This window comes from Acanthaster planci, linkage group LG20, assembly GCF_054643075.1.
Source record: "Acanthaster planci isolate LZ-2023a linkage group LG20, COTS_SCS, whole genome shotgun sequence".
Taxonomy (NCBI): Eukaryota; Metazoa; Echinodermata; class Asteroidea; order Valvatida; family Acanthasteridae; genus Acanthaster; species Acanthaster planci.
This window is the reverse complement of record NC_141796.1, coordinates 3,598,240-3,614,865: the sequence shown is the minus strand read 5'-3', so window position 1 is coordinate 3,614,865 and position 16,626 is coordinate 3,598,240. Positions and strand designations below refer to the sequence as shown.

The 16,626-nt window shown below is 40.4% G+C and overlaps 2 protein-coding genes across 3 annotated transcripts in view; one reads left to right on the top strand and one right to left on the bottom strand.

The window, feature by feature from the left end:
* The first annotated feature begins 4,027 nt into the window (after positions 1 to 4,027).
* gatd1 (glutamine amidotransferase like class 1 domain containing 1) lies at positions 4,028 to 13,584 on the top strand. The gene is made up of 8 exons (XM_022227925.2): positions 4,028 to 4,412; positions 5,104 to 5,180; positions 6,282 to 6,387; positions 7,601 to 7,708; positions 8,607 to 8,710; positions 11,044 to 11,137; positions 11,994 to 12,105; positions 12,734 to 13,584. Exons 1-8 carry the CDS (start codon positions 4,361 to 4,363, stop codon positions 12,756 to 12,758), a joined length of 678 nt encoding a protein of 225 aa, XP_022083617.1. The 5' UTR covers positions 4,028 to 4,360; the 3' UTR covers positions 12,759 to 13,584.
* Positions 13,585 to 14,369: 785 nt separating this feature from the next.
* Positions 14,370 to 16,626, bottom strand: part of nat10 (N-acetyltransferase 10) — a 34,650-nt gene continuing 32,393 nt past the window's right edge. Inside the window, exon 25 of one of the 2 annotated variants that reach the window (XM_022227923.2) lies at positions 14,370 to 15,728. In XM_022227923.2, the coding sequence (XP_022083615.2) occupies positions 15,614 to 15,728 (115 nt within the window). In that variant the 3' untranslated portion in view covers positions 14,370 to 15,613. The remainder of the gene's footprint in view (positions 15,729 to 16,626) is intronic. The other variant, XM_022227924.2, reaches the window with a different exon arrangement.

The following is a 16,626-nucleotide window of genomic DNA, read 5'->3' as shown; positions in this document are numbered from 1 at the left end:
GAAATCTCCCTTTGACCCTAGTAATAAGTATGTCAGACCCTCCATAGACCTGATCAATATTATAATTCAGTTTTGGCAGGTTTTCTCATTACTCGGACTCTCTTGATAGAAGCGACATTAAATTGATTGCACACGGACCATCGGTACGTGTACAAACCAGAATGGACCAATAAAGAAACAGCGGCCATGGCTCTGTACTGCCAGAACGTAGCCAATAAGAGTGCACATGCTCACCTTGCTCCACGCCCACAGTGGCCTTCAAGACCCCGAATTACAAGCACATAAACAGCGGGATGACCACAGGGTTTTACGAGCGCTGTGACAGCATGTGGTTTCGTGATTTGCCACTGCACTGACCTTCAAGGCGGTGGCTGGGTTTATCAAGCACCCAAATATTAAAACGTGAAGTCAGCAATAGCATGGAGGTAGAATGTGATTCTACCTCCATGGCAATAGTAAGGAAAAAGGAAGAACAGTGCAGTGGGGAAAATTTGCAAACTGCCTGGTGGAAGTCGCAGCGAAACGGAATAGAGTAGTGCACACTTATTAAATTGGCTTTAAGGCAACGATATTGAAAACTCGGCTCCCCGAAAATGTATGCCTGCGAGCGCTTTCAATTTTTTGAACTGGACAGTGTATTGTATGACGGAACTGAACCTTTGCAGACTAGGTATACTCTGTTGATTCCACAGGGCAACTCAATATGAGAATCCAGAAAGACTGATGAAAATCATGTTGATTCAATATTTCGTTCTTTATTCGGATCATCTTCAGGAACATCTTTAGATGGCTTTCATTAGTCTTTTGTTTTTCATTCTGTTGAGATATCTGCTGCTGCTGTTTGAACGAAACGTTCTTGCCGAGAGGATTGGGAGTAATATGAGAGAAAGAGTTCTAAAAGGGGCGTTAAATCCTCATTTTTCTTGGCGTTTGGCGAGCGGTCGAGTAGCTGAGCGTTAGCTTTACAGCACGAGGTGATATGTCTTCGTGATACTGCAAACTGTGGACGAGTTTGCCAGTAGTTTCCCCCTTTCATAGCGTCATACTGGGAGATTGCAGTGGAAAAGAAAAATGGGGTTCATTTAGTTGAATTTTAGTAATAGAGGAGATAGACCCGGTGCCTATGGAGCTGTAAAAGAAAAATAGTAATGGAAATAGTCATAACGGAAAGCAAAAACACAAAGCAGCACAACAGTTAGCAATAAAGCAGCGTGAACAAGTAATCTACGGTGGCTCGTATTCATATTCTCACGTATAGTGTTATACTACACTTTGTCATTCGTCACGTCAGCTCATACTGCAGCTTCAAGTTCGAAGTTGAATAAGGGAATTTGCCCTTTTTCCAATTTAAATGATGCACAGCTTTAACTCTATCGCTCATTAAGTTTAGTTCAAATCAGTTTAGTGATCAGATGTTAAGTTTCTTCACGGGGATTGAACCATCAGCATCATCATCGATATCATCCTCCTCATCATCATCATCATATATAGACAACAAATCGTCACCCTTTTGCGTTGTGATACATGCAGAACGAATGATGGTGATCGTGTGTGTGACTCTATGCGTCCGATGTGTTCAAGAGAAGAGATTCGGCAGTGGCAAATTTCTCTGATGAGTTTTTCTGTCACGCGCTACATTATGTCTGCTTGTAAAGTTGTCCTACTGAATTGATATCCAAATTCCTTGACGACATGCTGTACACCTCCGTTCGCTCCCCAGCTAGCTATGTCAAGGGTACTACATCATACTTGTACATGCATGTAACCACACTCTACGTCTCAGTGTTCGATGAAGTGAGTTCCCAGTTCATCGAACTTTCTTTTCACCGTGGATGAAATCGCTTTACACATCCATTGCCCACGCAAGTGGTTTGGCTACGCTCAAACACATCTTCAATCCCGCGCCAACAAACACCTGGGCCCGTATTCACAAAACAATTTAAGTCATGAAAATTTAAGCACCCCACTTAAGTATACAGCTTAGACGAGTGTCGCAACTTAAGTAGTATTCACAAAACATTTGCACTAAGTGCCCTACTTATTTTCATAACTTAAATCTAAGTGTGGTCGGACGTGTCTTAAGTCAAATAAGCGGGGCACTTAGGTGTCATGGCGGCTTTTATTCGTGCCGCTCGTTTTAGAGAAGTTAATGAAAGAGCGATACGAAGGGAGAGATTTTTTCGTGATAGAGGAAACCCTTTGGATGAATATACAGACGGTGAACTACTCACAAGGTATAGATTTGACAGAGACGGAATATTATTCCTAACTGATCTTATTAGGGACGAAATTACCTCACTGACCGAGCGAAGTCATGCAATATCACCAGAATTAAAAGTCTTAACGGCACTCCAGTTTTATGCTTGTGGAACATTTCAGAGAACTGTCGGAGATACTGTAAATATTTCACAAAGTTCCGTCTCTAGAATTGTTTTTGAAGTTTCGACAAGTCTTGCTCGAAGGGTTAGGCAGTTCATCAAGTGGCCAGCGGCTGATACCATACCTGTTAAGCAGCACTTTTGCGCGCCGCCACATACTCTCGGTGACGTAAGCGTCTGTATTTCGCGCGGAAAGCGTCATCCGATGTGCAGCGTAAGGAACTGGAGCAGTGCGTCATTTTTGGAACTTGGAAAGCTGCATCCAGGAGGAATTTTTCTGCGTTCATCCAGAACTGAATCTGCCAGTGCTTGCCCTGAAGAAGGCACTCAGTTACCAAAAGCTCGGCAATTACATATTTCAGAGCACTGATTATATATCATATTCTTGTCAATATTCTGATCACAGGGCTACGCAGCCTTTCCACTCATACTTCACTCAGTTGTCAGTTGCTGCACGGTGCAGCACTTTTGAGCGCCGCCACATACGCTCGGTGACGTAAGCGTCTGCATCCCGCGGAGCGTCATCCGATGTACAGCGTAAGGAACTGGAGCAGCGCGTCATTTTCGAACTTGGAACGCTGGGGGCAATGAACGTGGCTTTTTCTGCGTTTAGTGAGAACTGAAATCTGCTTGCCCTGACGAAGGCACCGTGTTACTGATAGCTCAGCAATTATAGCACTGATTAAATGTTATATTTTTGTATCCTATTCCACTACTGATTACCTTTATTCATGAATATGGCAGCCCAGTGTCAACCCAAGCAGTACATCTAGCTCTCATTTGGGAAAAATGAGAAAAGCACACTTAAATGGATCCACCACTAATGTTTATTCATATTCACTCACTTGACAACATAAGCAAAAACTTAAAGGCTTGAAACTTCAAATATAAGCGGGAAAAGGTCCTATTTGCACCCTAAAGCGCTTCACTGAGTCGGTAAATTTTAATGATATCACGCGACACGTTAAAAGTACGTATTAGGCAATAGAGGGAGAACTGTTAGATGACCGGAAGACCTCTGAAGGGTCTTTTATTTCTTTTACTTATAAACTTATATTACAGGATTAACTTCCAACATTTTGGGGTCTTGCAAAACTTTTGAACAAGAGCAAATGTATAAATAAGTGATTGTTCGCTGTTCAATTGCGCGCACGTAAGCAAAACGTTCAATGAAAGGTGAGTGCGTAGAAATAGGACTGCGTAGATTTAGCCCCCCAATTATACATGTTATAAAAACATTCTACATATTGTGGGGGTAATTAATATGCATTACAGTCATTGTGTCTTGGGCCAAAAAAAGACTCCGATTTCTGGTTATGGGCTTGGTCTAAAAGTGGTGCGTTGACGCGTTTTTTTTCTCGTCTTCTTTGAATTAATAAAAAGACCACAAAATATGACAAGAGGCAATGGTCAAGTTCAGTCGTGGCACTCTAACGAAAGGCTTATAATCTTGGCAAGACTGATCTTGAGAATGAGCTTGTTAAAATACAGTCGCACAATCATGGAAAAATTACATTTTGAAAATAAATATTCAGCTCCAGAGTCCGACAATGACATGTGCATAGAGCACTGATGCATGGCTTCACTATTGCACCGTACCTCTGTGCATCCCTGGGAAAATAGGTCGTGGTCAGCGACGGGCAGTGGAGGGCGCTCGTTCTTTCATGAGATTGATCGGAAATAACACACCTTTGAGCTTGATGAGTTGTGTGAAGGTCATCAAGTTTTTATCGTTTTTCAAATTGTATGTAACTTAAGGAAAGTGATTAGGACATCACTTGATATCTTGGATTTGTTGGTATTTTTTTTCATATTAAAGAAAAACCTTTCTCCCTCGAAAACCGGTCTGTGGTGTAGACGGCTGCGGTATTTCAGACCGCAGCCTGCAGGCAGAAACGTACGTACTACTAGTACTAGGCCCCCTAGTAAAAATACAACGGGCCTGCTGTTTCGTGGACTGCTGGTGTATATGTACGGCTACTATGGCAGCCCCAGGGAAGTCTAGTTGCTTGTTGGTTGTTAGCTCAAAAGAAGGTCAGTACAAAACAGACAAGAACTCTGGCAAAATCGCCAGTTAGGCTACCCCCGGAACTGTGTGGGGTACGTGTCCTTGGAGTGGATGTTGGACCCCACAGGTTTATTTTTTTGGGGGGGGGGGGTATCGGCAATAACTCGCTTCCCAAATTCTACTATCTGACCATGGTGGAACACAGCTAGGTCATGTGTCTGTAGTTCCATGAGCAATGAGCGTGATCTTCAAGTAAACTTGATGTGTAGTGAAGGTATTACAGAGGCCTAGCACACTCTACTCATGGGCCACCTTTGCATTTACAGTAAATTTTGTAGTTGTGCATTTTGCTTTTAGTGTAAAAATAGCACAGAACATTGAGTGACATGTAGAACAGTGTATCACGTGGGGTTTGACTACTCCCAGAACTGCAGAGCTGTGGGGTCCAACGTCCGCCCCGCAGTTCTAGGGGCAGGGTGTAACATTTAACGTACAACACAGTTACATGTACATACAATGTACATGTACGTCAGACTGTTGCTGTGGATGGATCAATCAGAATTGTGAATTCAAGTTTGCGGCCTGAAGATAAAAATTTGTGTAAATGTGCAGCTACATGGATTGTACACGGCCTGTTTATTTACAGTACATGTACTTATAACCACCACCTTATAGCATTCATAATATTTACATCCTATACTTCCATTTCTTGAACAGGTATTCCAGCACAGTCGTTCATTCATGCTTTTACACTGTGCCACTCAGCATTCAATCTGCAGCTAGCATCACCAGATGTACGTACATGTATATGCTTATCCAGGTTTTGGCCTTGCAGGCATAAAGGCAGGGGAAGTTACTATGATGTCCCACAAATGGTCTACACCCCTCAGTCTCTCCCCATGCATGTGCCTCCTCTATTCACAAACAGGCAGCTCTGCACTATAGGCCAAGCCTGGGCTGTGAAGTCATATAATGTAAACATGGTTAAAGTACCCATGAAATGGAGGGGCTGCAAGTAGCCCCACAAATAGGGCTGTAGTGGCTCTCTTTTACAATCTGTCTCTTATCAGTGGTGGCGACAGATAAGAGACAGATTGTAAAAGGGAGCCACTACAGCCCTACATGTATTTGTGGGGCTAGGCTGCAAGTCACCGCTTGACATGCACGAGTGGGAGTGAACACAGAATGGTGTTGTGTCTCTGTGTCCTGTATACCACTAGGCCAAAGACACAATACATCAGAGAGTGTGATAATGAATTTATCTTCAAGTAAACTTGAAGTGCAGTAAAGATGTAATGGGGCCTACATCTATACACGCAAATGCGTCAGGTTTGAATTTACCGTAAACTTTGCACAAAATTTTGCAGCTGTGCACTTTGCTTTTTGTGTGAACAAAATGTAGCACATCATGCAGGGTTACAAACGATGCAATATGTATCATAGTCTTTGTTGCCATAGATCGATCTATCAGAATTGAGAATTCAAGTTTGCTTGAAGAGAAATGTACAGATCTATACTTACGTGTATTTGGTTAATGGAGTCAGTTGCTTTGATGTATATATGTATGTTTTCAAAAATCAGTTTGTGAAACTAAGTTTGTATACTGGTCAGCAAAACCAAAAAGCCTCAATAGTTTCTTGTTTAGAAGAAACAGTAGGAAGCAAGTGACACTGAACATAAAAATGATTGTAAATGTTCATCATGTAAGGATTAACAAACTGCTGAGATGCAGACCAAATCATGTGGAGTCGTCGATACATATATTGACCCCTGGTACCTCAAATAAGGCTGAAGTTGCTCATGTAAAATGATATTTTAAAGAGTCCTTTGAATGTGGTGAAATATTTAATTGGTTTATGAATCATGTGTCTTGATTTCCTTATGGATCGTTGCAGAGGAAGCCACTAGATTTCATTGAGCAAGATGAAAGTAGCAAACGATGGCTGAATGAGTTCAAAACTAAGCCCTTCTCTACACCTGTCAGGTTAGACACCATAGATGGTAAGATTCCAATGAAATGCTCCATTTTAATGTTCAAATTTGATTACCCTGTCGCAGACATATCAGATGACTTAACTGATCCTTTTGTTCACCAATTTCAACATAGCTGTGTGCATAGTACTTACTGGATAGCAGTTCAATATCATGACATGCCGGTGCTAGCAGCCACTAGGTGTACCTGTACGGTGTACATGTATGTACATTTATGCGTATTTAGATGCCGTCTGTTGATTGAGGCATAGATTTCTCCTGCTAATGATGCCTTTGATGGAGACTGACCAAGACAGTTGGGATTTTAGTCACTGTGGCCTGTCATATTATGACTGTTACAGACCATTTCAGATCAACCCAGTTTTTATATTTATGTTAGGGTTTTACAGTTGTATTTCTCACAATTTACATGTATTTAATTATCACTTGATACAGCTAAAAACTACATGTACAGTATTCATTACAAACATGTACACACACTGTTCTGGTATGCATGGGTGCCCCATATAACATAGGCCAATAAATTGAGTTGTGACCTTATGTATCTCTAACAGTCCTCAGTCCTCCAACAGGTGAAGGATTGAGGACTGTTTGGGTTATTTGTCCATGGTATGGGAATGTGCATTAACTACCATCCTAACCAAGTTGTTTTTGAATATATATCAAATTCAGAAACACATCAATTTTGGACAGTTATGGGCCGAAATGCCATGGTGCATCGCATATGATGAACTCCTACAAAAAAGTTTTGATTGTACACACACAATACAAAATTGATCTCTAAATCTTCCTTTTTAGTTACTTGTACAGCTTGATCAAAATGTACCTTCTTCTATTCAACCACTGGCTGCCATTTTATGTTTCCCAAGAACAATGCCAGGAAGCACACTCCAAACGACATACATACCCCACTATGAACCAATTCAGACAATCCTGACCAACTCTTGTTGGGCCTCCCCATTCCTGGGCCCCGCCCCTTTCAATGTTCCAGCTCCGGCTCATCAAGATGACAACATGGACTGGAGGACCCGGAAAGGGTATGACTGTTGACGTATCCCAACAATTCAGGCCAGGATTGTAGTTAATATAGGTATAGAGATCGGTGTTTTTTCTGTTCCAACTGGAAAGCCCTAACATGTCTCAAGAGTTTACAAGTACATGCATCTCATTTTGTGTACATTGATTGGATGAACCCTTTTTGTATGTGTGTATGTGTGCACAGCATCTCGATACTCGGCGCTCCTGCTGGTGGATTCTCCCGGTGCGTTGCATGACCTGGCTCATGATCAGGATCTTGCACAGATCCTACGTCACTTCAAAGCAGAAGCAAGTAGGTCGTTAATTGAATGAACGTTTATGCAGGTTGAGGAATCCTCTATGGATCCATTCTGTGACCATGTTGGATGAAAGGTCAATAGTAGACAATTTTTGATGGGGACTAATTTGCTGGAATCACCACCTATTTGCATCTACAAATACCATTCATGTTGTATGGCAGGCCTTGTGCTAACTTTTTTTCCTGGCTAACCCACTGGGCTAGTTAACTGGATATTGTACTAGCCTGTTTAGAGTTTTACTAGCCCGTATATAAAAAATTTACAAAAACCCCAAATTTGCTATCAGCTCACCAATAAAGAATTTGACGTTTTGGAAAATAAAAGGCTGAGGGTATAAATAAAGAGGCATGTATGTTAGTTACACATCGCTTGAGTCACTGGTAACAGAGTCGGGAACAAAATCACCTCTTTGCTCCATCTTTCCCCTCATTTGGGTCGCTTATGTTAGGCAAATATTGCCACTTTTTGCTTACTTTCTGATATTGATAGATTGATTTATATTGAATACCTGTATTTATTTTGATCCAAGCTTTAACAGGTAGGCTTATTATGAATTTTTCACAAGCCCACTGGGCAACCAAGGAACCAAGTTTAGGTAGCCCGGAGCATTTTTAGCTAGAATTTGTATGCTGGGCTAGTACTATTTCAAGGCCTGCATGGCATATTCACTAAAGCTAAACAGCAGTGTTATAGTCCAGCCCATCACAAGACAACATGTTCTGTTATCTTTTGAGATGACAGATATCATTGTGAAGGTCACGATCACTCTACGGTATTTGTGGCAATTTACATGGTGATGCGTATTATCTCAGATTCCTCAATACCCTTATCTATTGGATTTGTCTATGTACAGGAACATACTGCATGCTCACATATTTTTATTTTTGTCAGAGCCTGTGTGTGCCATTGGTATGGGCGTGGCTGCATTGATTTCTGACAGAGAGTCCAGTCAACCTGGTGCCAAGTGGGCCTACTGTGGCTACTCATTGACAGCGGTATGATTTATAGGCCAGCCTTTGTCTTATCAAGAGCAGAAGCATTTCATGGAGTTAATTTCTGAATAATTAATATTTAAAACTTGTAACAAAACCCGTAGCAGTTTCTGTAGTCTCACAGATGTCCCATTGGCAAGTTCATTGGCGTATGCATGTGCATGTCTTTTTGTCAATTTATTGGGCCACCGTTGAGGGAATTCTTTGGTCATCTATCAATGTGTGGTTTGGAAGAGTTTTTAGTAGAGTCTTTAAGAAGTTCAATAGACCGATTGCGCTCACTAAGTCACGTGTGTAGATGAGACTGCATAGAATCAAATGTAAAACACCTGTCATGACTGGTAATTTGCAAACTCTGTAGGCTTTCATGCAAACGTAAAGCAACTTCCATCATGGAAGTAATTATGTGGTGGAAGCATGGCTCATACTGGTAGAAATACTGGTAGAAATACTGGTAGAAATACTGGTAGAAATACTGGTAGAAATACTGGTAGAAATACTGGTAGAAATACTGGTAGAAATACTGGTAGAAATATTGAGAACATAGACCTGCAGGAGAAACGACACCAAATGGCCAGGAGTCAGTGATCTCAGCAACAACTTCGGCAAACCTAAAATATGAAATGATAGTTTACAAAATTAGACTGGTCTTCAAGCATTGATATTTTGAAGTGATGACTTAAAGACGGCAATGCCTGCCATATTTCTGATGATAATTTATTTAGCTCTGCAAAGTTCTTGGGAAAAACAAAAATTCGTAACAACTTTAAATCTTCATGTACACTTAACGACAAAAGTTAACATCATGCTGCTGTTTTTATATCCTACCCTTTTATGGAGTTTGTGTCGTTTAAAAGGATGATGAAAAATTAACTCTTCAATACGTAATGGCCCAGTCCCCTGCCAAGGTTCGGCAGAGGGGACTGTCTGCAAATGAAGGAGGATCTGGAGGCTCAGACAAAAACAGCACGGCAGGCACCAGACTTGGGTACTTCAGCCGATGACATCTAAAACGAACAGTCTTACTCTGTATCTGGTGCCCTGCCATAATCGTGCCTTGAAGATGTGCACAAGGTTCAAAGGTCACACTAGAATTTGTTGACGTAACTGGGGAATTCCCAGACCCCTACAAATATAAAATGTATTTGACTGTTCTGTTTTTGTCTGTTATAATAAGGCAAGAAAACAAAACTGTCAAAAGTGGTAGCCAGAAGTTTAGAACGATGGCAAAAACAGGGAACACAGAGGCGGCCAATGCAATTTCCACACATCTCATAACTCACAAAGCATCTCATATCTTGCTTCATATGCCATGCATGCTATACAGTACCGAATGGAAAAGAAAAAATCATTTTCAAAATCAAAACTAGGGGTGGTCGGGTCAAAGCAATTTTGGGAAAAAAGTAGAAATTTAAAACATCAAAAATTTGGAATGGCCCCTTACCTCTATTCCTTTTAGAGAGCTAATTCCTGATGTTAACTTTAATACTGGCTGAATTAAGGTCATATTTTATCTTGTTTTACAGGGTGGATTAAAAAAACCAAACTGAGATATTATTGCTAATTGTAACTAAAGCCGGGCTCATGTGAATCAAAGGGAGGAATCATATGTTGGGGTTGAATCTCCTCTTTAAAATGACACCTTGACCATATCGAGACATTCCCAGTTGGTCTCTTTAGGGAATTCAGTCACTTCTCGTTTGTGGTTTTTTTGTGGTGTCAATTTTGTCACAGAGTAAAAGATAGGTTTGAGCTCGTTCCTTGATGCTGGTACTTGCGTGCCAAATCGTTGCCTTGGCTAGAGGACATTCTAGACAAGCATCTGCCAATTCCTCAAGGCTCATCATCTGCAATCACTTCCAAGCAACAAATACTCAAAATGCTTTTGTAATCTGCATTCCCATGTACGCCTGCATGTGTTTCAAGAAATTTCAAGCTTCTCCCCACTTCAAAGTTCCCTTCACCCACCTGTTAATTTTACAAGTCTCATCTCACCCAACTGTTAACTTCACTGCAAGTTTTTCCTCATCCACTTATTAATTTTAAAACACGATGTTACGGTTAAGGCCATTGAATGCCAGTGAAAAAGTGGTGCAATTCCCTAAATGGACCCTTTTATAAAATTGGTCACTGCTCGGAGGAGATTCAAATCCAACAGACAATACCTTCCTTTGATTCATGTGCCCCCTATTTCTGTAACAATTAGTGATAATATCTTGGGATTCCGTTTTTTTCTGATTCATGTGCCCCCTATTTCTGTAACAATTAGTGATAATATCTTGGGATTCCGTTTTTTTCTGATCTACCCTGTACAAGTATCGATGCTTTCTCTGCAGCCTTCTGTGTATGAGCTTGCCCGATCCCCAACCTTCTCAAGTTTACCCATCATTCCAGAAGACTTTATCAAAGACAATGGAGCTACATACAGTGGTAACTATCAAGTTTCTTTGATCCATACAATGCATGTATACTTAAAATATCATACAGGTACATGCATATGTCTGTGATCAAACCATCAGGTTGTGTTCACAAAAGATGGTCAAATGGTACTAGTAGTAACATTTGAAATAAATATTAAGAAAAAACTTTGGGACCCAAATGACATGTACACAATATTGGCCAAGCTGTTCAGTCAGCTTGTTGAATCACAGTAACAGTAAATACGGTACGAACTACATAAATAGTAACAGTGGAGGGAAGCTTATATCATTAATAGGTGGAAAGGCTTGCGGTAGCACCGTGCGAAGGAATATATCTCTTATGAGTATGTGTGGTTCTGAAAAGAACCGGGAGTACGTCGTCGTCTCCTGACGACGGACTGAGCATGCAGTCCGAAACATTGAGTAGTACGTCGTCGTCTCCTGACGACGGACTGAGCATGCAGTCCGAAACATTGAGTAGTTCTTTTCAGAACCACACATACTCATATTAAAAGAGATATATTCCTTTGCATGGTGCTACCGCAAGCCTTTCCACCTGTTTGTTGCTGTCTTTCACCATGAATTGCCTGAAATTCCATCCAAGCTTATATCATGTCTGTGAGTTCATGTAATGTGAATTTACACGTTTAAGATATTTCCTCTATATATGACACCTTCCTGCATAAGCCTCACACACATACACTCTCTGTAGTTCTTGGACCATTAGCCCATAAAGCTACATAGGCGATGTTCAGGCTGTGGTGATGCAATGTTAGAGCGACATATTTTTCAGGTTAAGATCGAGGATTAGTTATTTTGTGGAATTCAGCGACTGGCATGCTTTTTGTGTCTGTGTTGTTTTTCAGCTAGTGAGGTTGATGCTGTTCATGTAGTGGTGGACAGGCACTTGATTACCGGCCAAAATGAAGCATCCACCCTAACAGCTGTACAGAACCTCATCTTACTGTGCAATGCCAAGTAAGTTGCAATTTCCATCACAAAATGAGACCTGTACTTCCATGGTTAGTGGAAGTGTTTTGAAATATGGTGCTTTGTGGAGACCCAGGAGAATGGGTTGAATAGGTGTCCACAAGGAATTTCTAAAGGTGAATAGGTCTCCAAAAGGACTTCACACAACTGATTTTTTGAAATTGCTCAAAAAGGAGAAATTTTTAATTTGCAAGAAGCTGTCACAAATTGAATTGTTTCATATAAGGGACATTCAGTCGAAATTTCAGTCCAGGAGAGTGATTCATGTTGAAGTGGAAGAATTCTGAAAACATCGTTTCACATGCGACGGAGTTAGTACTAGAGACCAAAGCCATGTCTCCACAAGGATACAAATTTCAGAACGTGTGGAGTGATTCATGTTGAAGTGGAAGAATTCTGAAAACATCGTTTCACATGCGACGGAGTTAGTACTAGAGACCAAAGCCATGTCTCCACAAGGATACAAACTTCGGAATGTGTGGAGTGACAAGCGACTACAAAGGAAAATGTGTCATGGACCAGGTCTGTAGCTAGACCGTTATCGTAAAAATGTAGTTGAAATACAACTGTACAAGCCCAAAACATGAGGTAATAAGGTTTGTGTCTTTCTGTTCAGATCTAGCAAGGGAGCACTGAAGTAAGCAGGAATGAAGACCTTTCATGCCATTGCCAAGATGATGAAAGGCAGACAAGTGAGCCAGTTAAATGCATGACCAAGTAAGCTTCCAAGGAGTATCTCATATGTGGAAGAGCAGCAAGATAGAGAAATACAACAGCACACATTCTTCAGCCTTCTGAATGCGTGGGGCCTACTGTATTATGAATTCATGAAACAAGCCTTGGTGATGTCATAACTGTAGAAAAAACCCAAAGTTACTGCTGCTTCCCAAAATAAGAAGCCGAAACATAGGCCTCACAGAACCACTATTTATAAATCTGAAGTACATTTGTACGTGTGTATAGGTTACCAAAGGCGTAATGCTCGAGGAAAAAGACTGGAACCCAGGCAGATTGTAGTTTTTTAAGTAAAGCACACATCTTTTCACAAGGTTTATGAAATCTTTCAGTTGTAATGCCTACTGCATAACTTTTCACTTTTACCATATCATCAAAACCTTGAGACATCCAGAGGTACATGTATAGTGTAGAGTGTGACCTTTATATTTTGAAGTATACATAAAAAGTTTAAATCTGTTCCAAAATTTCTTCAAACGTTTAAAAGAAGCTCATTTTACAAAGTTTAAGGTCTTTTTATTTTCTATTATGTTAAGAGTAATTTAATTTCAGGAAGCATTTGAATTCCTGGTTACAGAAGAATTGATTCAGATAATAACCAACAATCCTTTGTTGTCTGATGAAATCTGTATACAACTCTTTTGTTTGGCGATCTCAATAACACCGTGGTACCAAGATAATGCTTACTGCCTCTCCTACATATGCTGTTTTGAATAAAAAGTACTGAGATTTGTGTCGACATTTCTACTGAGTTTGTTATCTTTTGCTCTCTATCTTTTTTTTACAACTCATATCCTGAGCAAACCAAATATCTACCCCAAGCAGGATTAAGTGAAGGTGCAATTTTCCTAGCAATGGAGGCCCCTTTGGTGGGAACTTGACTCTGCTGGTTCACAAACGACTGTGAAATGTACATGTCATGGTGTGGCTATCAACAAAATGAACACTGCACCAACAAAGTTATTTTTTCAACCCGGGTGCTGCTGCTAAAGGTGGACAGCTTAAAAAGAAATTTAAAGGTTAATGCTTTTACCTTGGTTGAATTACGGAGGTGCCACTCAAAACAGGCTTCTCTAATTAGTTTTAAAATGTACATGGCCTATTTCCCATCATTCAAGTACAACAGACAGACCTAACGCATGAAGTCACACCAATGACTTTGCTTATCCTATGGTTTATCCCTGTTATTTCCAGTGATAAGCTCAGCCATTAGACATTACATTGTGCATCAATGTTACTGATGGACCACATGCATACCTGTGCTACACTGCAGTATGTGCATGTGTGTGAACTGTTGGTTCCGAGCACCCTGGTGGCCAAAGAGGCAAGCGTGAGACCACTGCAGAAATCACCTCTGTCCAGTTGGTTGAATAGGCTTGGGTTCATTATTTCTATCTCTGCACCAGTTTGACCAGGCACCAAGTACATTCATGCTAAATACAAGTCCATTCCAAAGAATCATACAGGATTTTTACAGAAACTAAGATGGTAAGGTTTTCACCCAAATTAATTGCTCCTACATTGCCCGGTTGAACCAACCATTTTGTGTACAATCTCAAACTCTTTATGTGGGAAATTTCGTTCATTGGCAGCTAGAAGTACTGAACTGTTACTCGGACATGCAACTTGTGCTTTGAAAAATAACGAAAAAAATTCCTTTATTCCTCTTTACAAAACTTTATGCCATGTTTGTCTATTTTCAATGGCGTGAATGTGAAGTGATAAATGAAGAAATCAGCTGATCCGAGGAAAAGTTGCATGCCCGGTCACTGCAGTGTTTTTTCTCTGTTAGAATTACACTTGAAGCTGGCACATATTTTTACGTTATTTTTCTCACTGTTAACATTAAGAGGAACACCTGGTACGGTATTTTTCCTGTTTCTTGTTCTCAGCTGGTTATTTGATACGGACATAAATTTTTTCCCAGATTGAAAAAAAAAACTATGTTCAGGTTGAAACTCAATATACATGTAGCACCCCCCTTTGAATTCTAGACCTGCTGTCTACATAGAATAATTTACTCATGCAGTGCATTTGATTGAATGACAAATATTTCACTGTTTAATCTGTAGATGAGACCTAGATTACCCTTTCACATAAATAGACCTAAGGTGCAGGATTTTACTTGAAGTTGACTTGCAGGACTTCACTGGAACGGACAAGTCGTCAAGCTATGACGATATGTTCCAATCTTCTTACTAATGATTTTGAATTACTATCAGACAATGTCATGCTGGTGTTCTACTTTGACAATTGTACATGTAGCTCTAGCCACCGAAGACCAAAGTGAAGAGGAATTGGATTACATATGGTTCTGGTGTGAAAGCAATGTGAGAGGACAATTTTTTCTCATTTACAGTCCACTAAGTTTGATGTATTTTTGTTAAATCTGAACAGAATTTGTAATCTGTTTAGAATGTGATTACCTAGTCAGAGTAGTATATGAGCCATATACATGTACAGTATGAATGTCCCTCAAATCTTGCAAATTTTGCTTGTCAATGAAATAAAAATGATTTAGTAATGCATGGTGCACCTTGGCATTGCATTTATTCTACAAAGTGTATTGAGGGAAACATCACAAAAGCAAAATATATTGGAGTAAAATTAAAGGAATGTCCTGTTTCATGTCCATAATTGTACAGGTGTACACGTATGTACAAGTTCCTTTCTCAATTCATTGAACAAAACTGATTCATACTGTAGAGAATAATCTCTATATTATTTCTGGGGGACACGTCTTCAGTAAAGATTTCCATAATTAGTTCTTAGCTGACTTGGCTAGCTTGACTTTCTTCTTTCGATTTCCTTTTGGCGACTCCATTTCCTGGTCAGCCACTTTGTGTCTCTTTCTCTGTGGACCTTCTTTGTCACTGCTGAAACAAAAAAAAAACCTCTGAAGATGTAAAGGAAAAAGTTGTTTGGGATTTCTGTTATGACTGCAGTAGCGCAAGATGATGTCTGATCTGAACTCACAAGCTGGTGTGTGCTGGGCTGTGGACAATACAGGTTAAGCAATTTAATTTAAATTTCAGTGACAGCAATTGCATATACACACTTTAGTCATAGTGCTATTTCTGTTTGCTGCCTTCTGTGATGCAATTTCCATTCTGAATAATTCTCAAACCAAACTTGTGCTTACCAGCTGTCCTTTTCTTGTGAATGTGAGTGAAATTTTTTTGTAACAGTTACGATGAAACAGGCTAGTAATTGTTGAGAAAGCATTGATATGGTAAGGAAATGTGACTGAGCTTTAACTATATGATGCCAGGGAGACCGATTTTGGGTACGTGTTCTTTATACGCATAGTCGGGGAGCCTGAAATTGGACAAAAGAGCTGGGCCTTGTCACAAAAAGACCGTACTCGGAACAAAGACCCAGATGCTGGGAATTGCCAACATTTTTTCAATTGTCAATGGCAGAGGAAATCAGTCATTGTTTTGAAAGATTATACCACTGTCTGTGGCACTCAGTGCAAGCTGATTACCACTGGGGACAAAAGCGCTCTAGCGCTCCAGTGGTGAGCGACACAATACCGCTGCACGTTAATCTGGCCCTTATTGAAAAGACGCCAGTAGCGCACTGTGCCAATTTCGGGCACAAAAGAAAGTTACATAACACCGCACAATGTGGGCTCTTTTTACAAGGCAGCAGGCCTTGATGAAATACTTGGGCTGGTTGAAATACTTGAGCGTCAATAGATGTGGTCTGTCAGATTAGAGTAGCCACCAGACAGTTATTCATGTGGGTGTAAATCACGGACGTGTATAACAA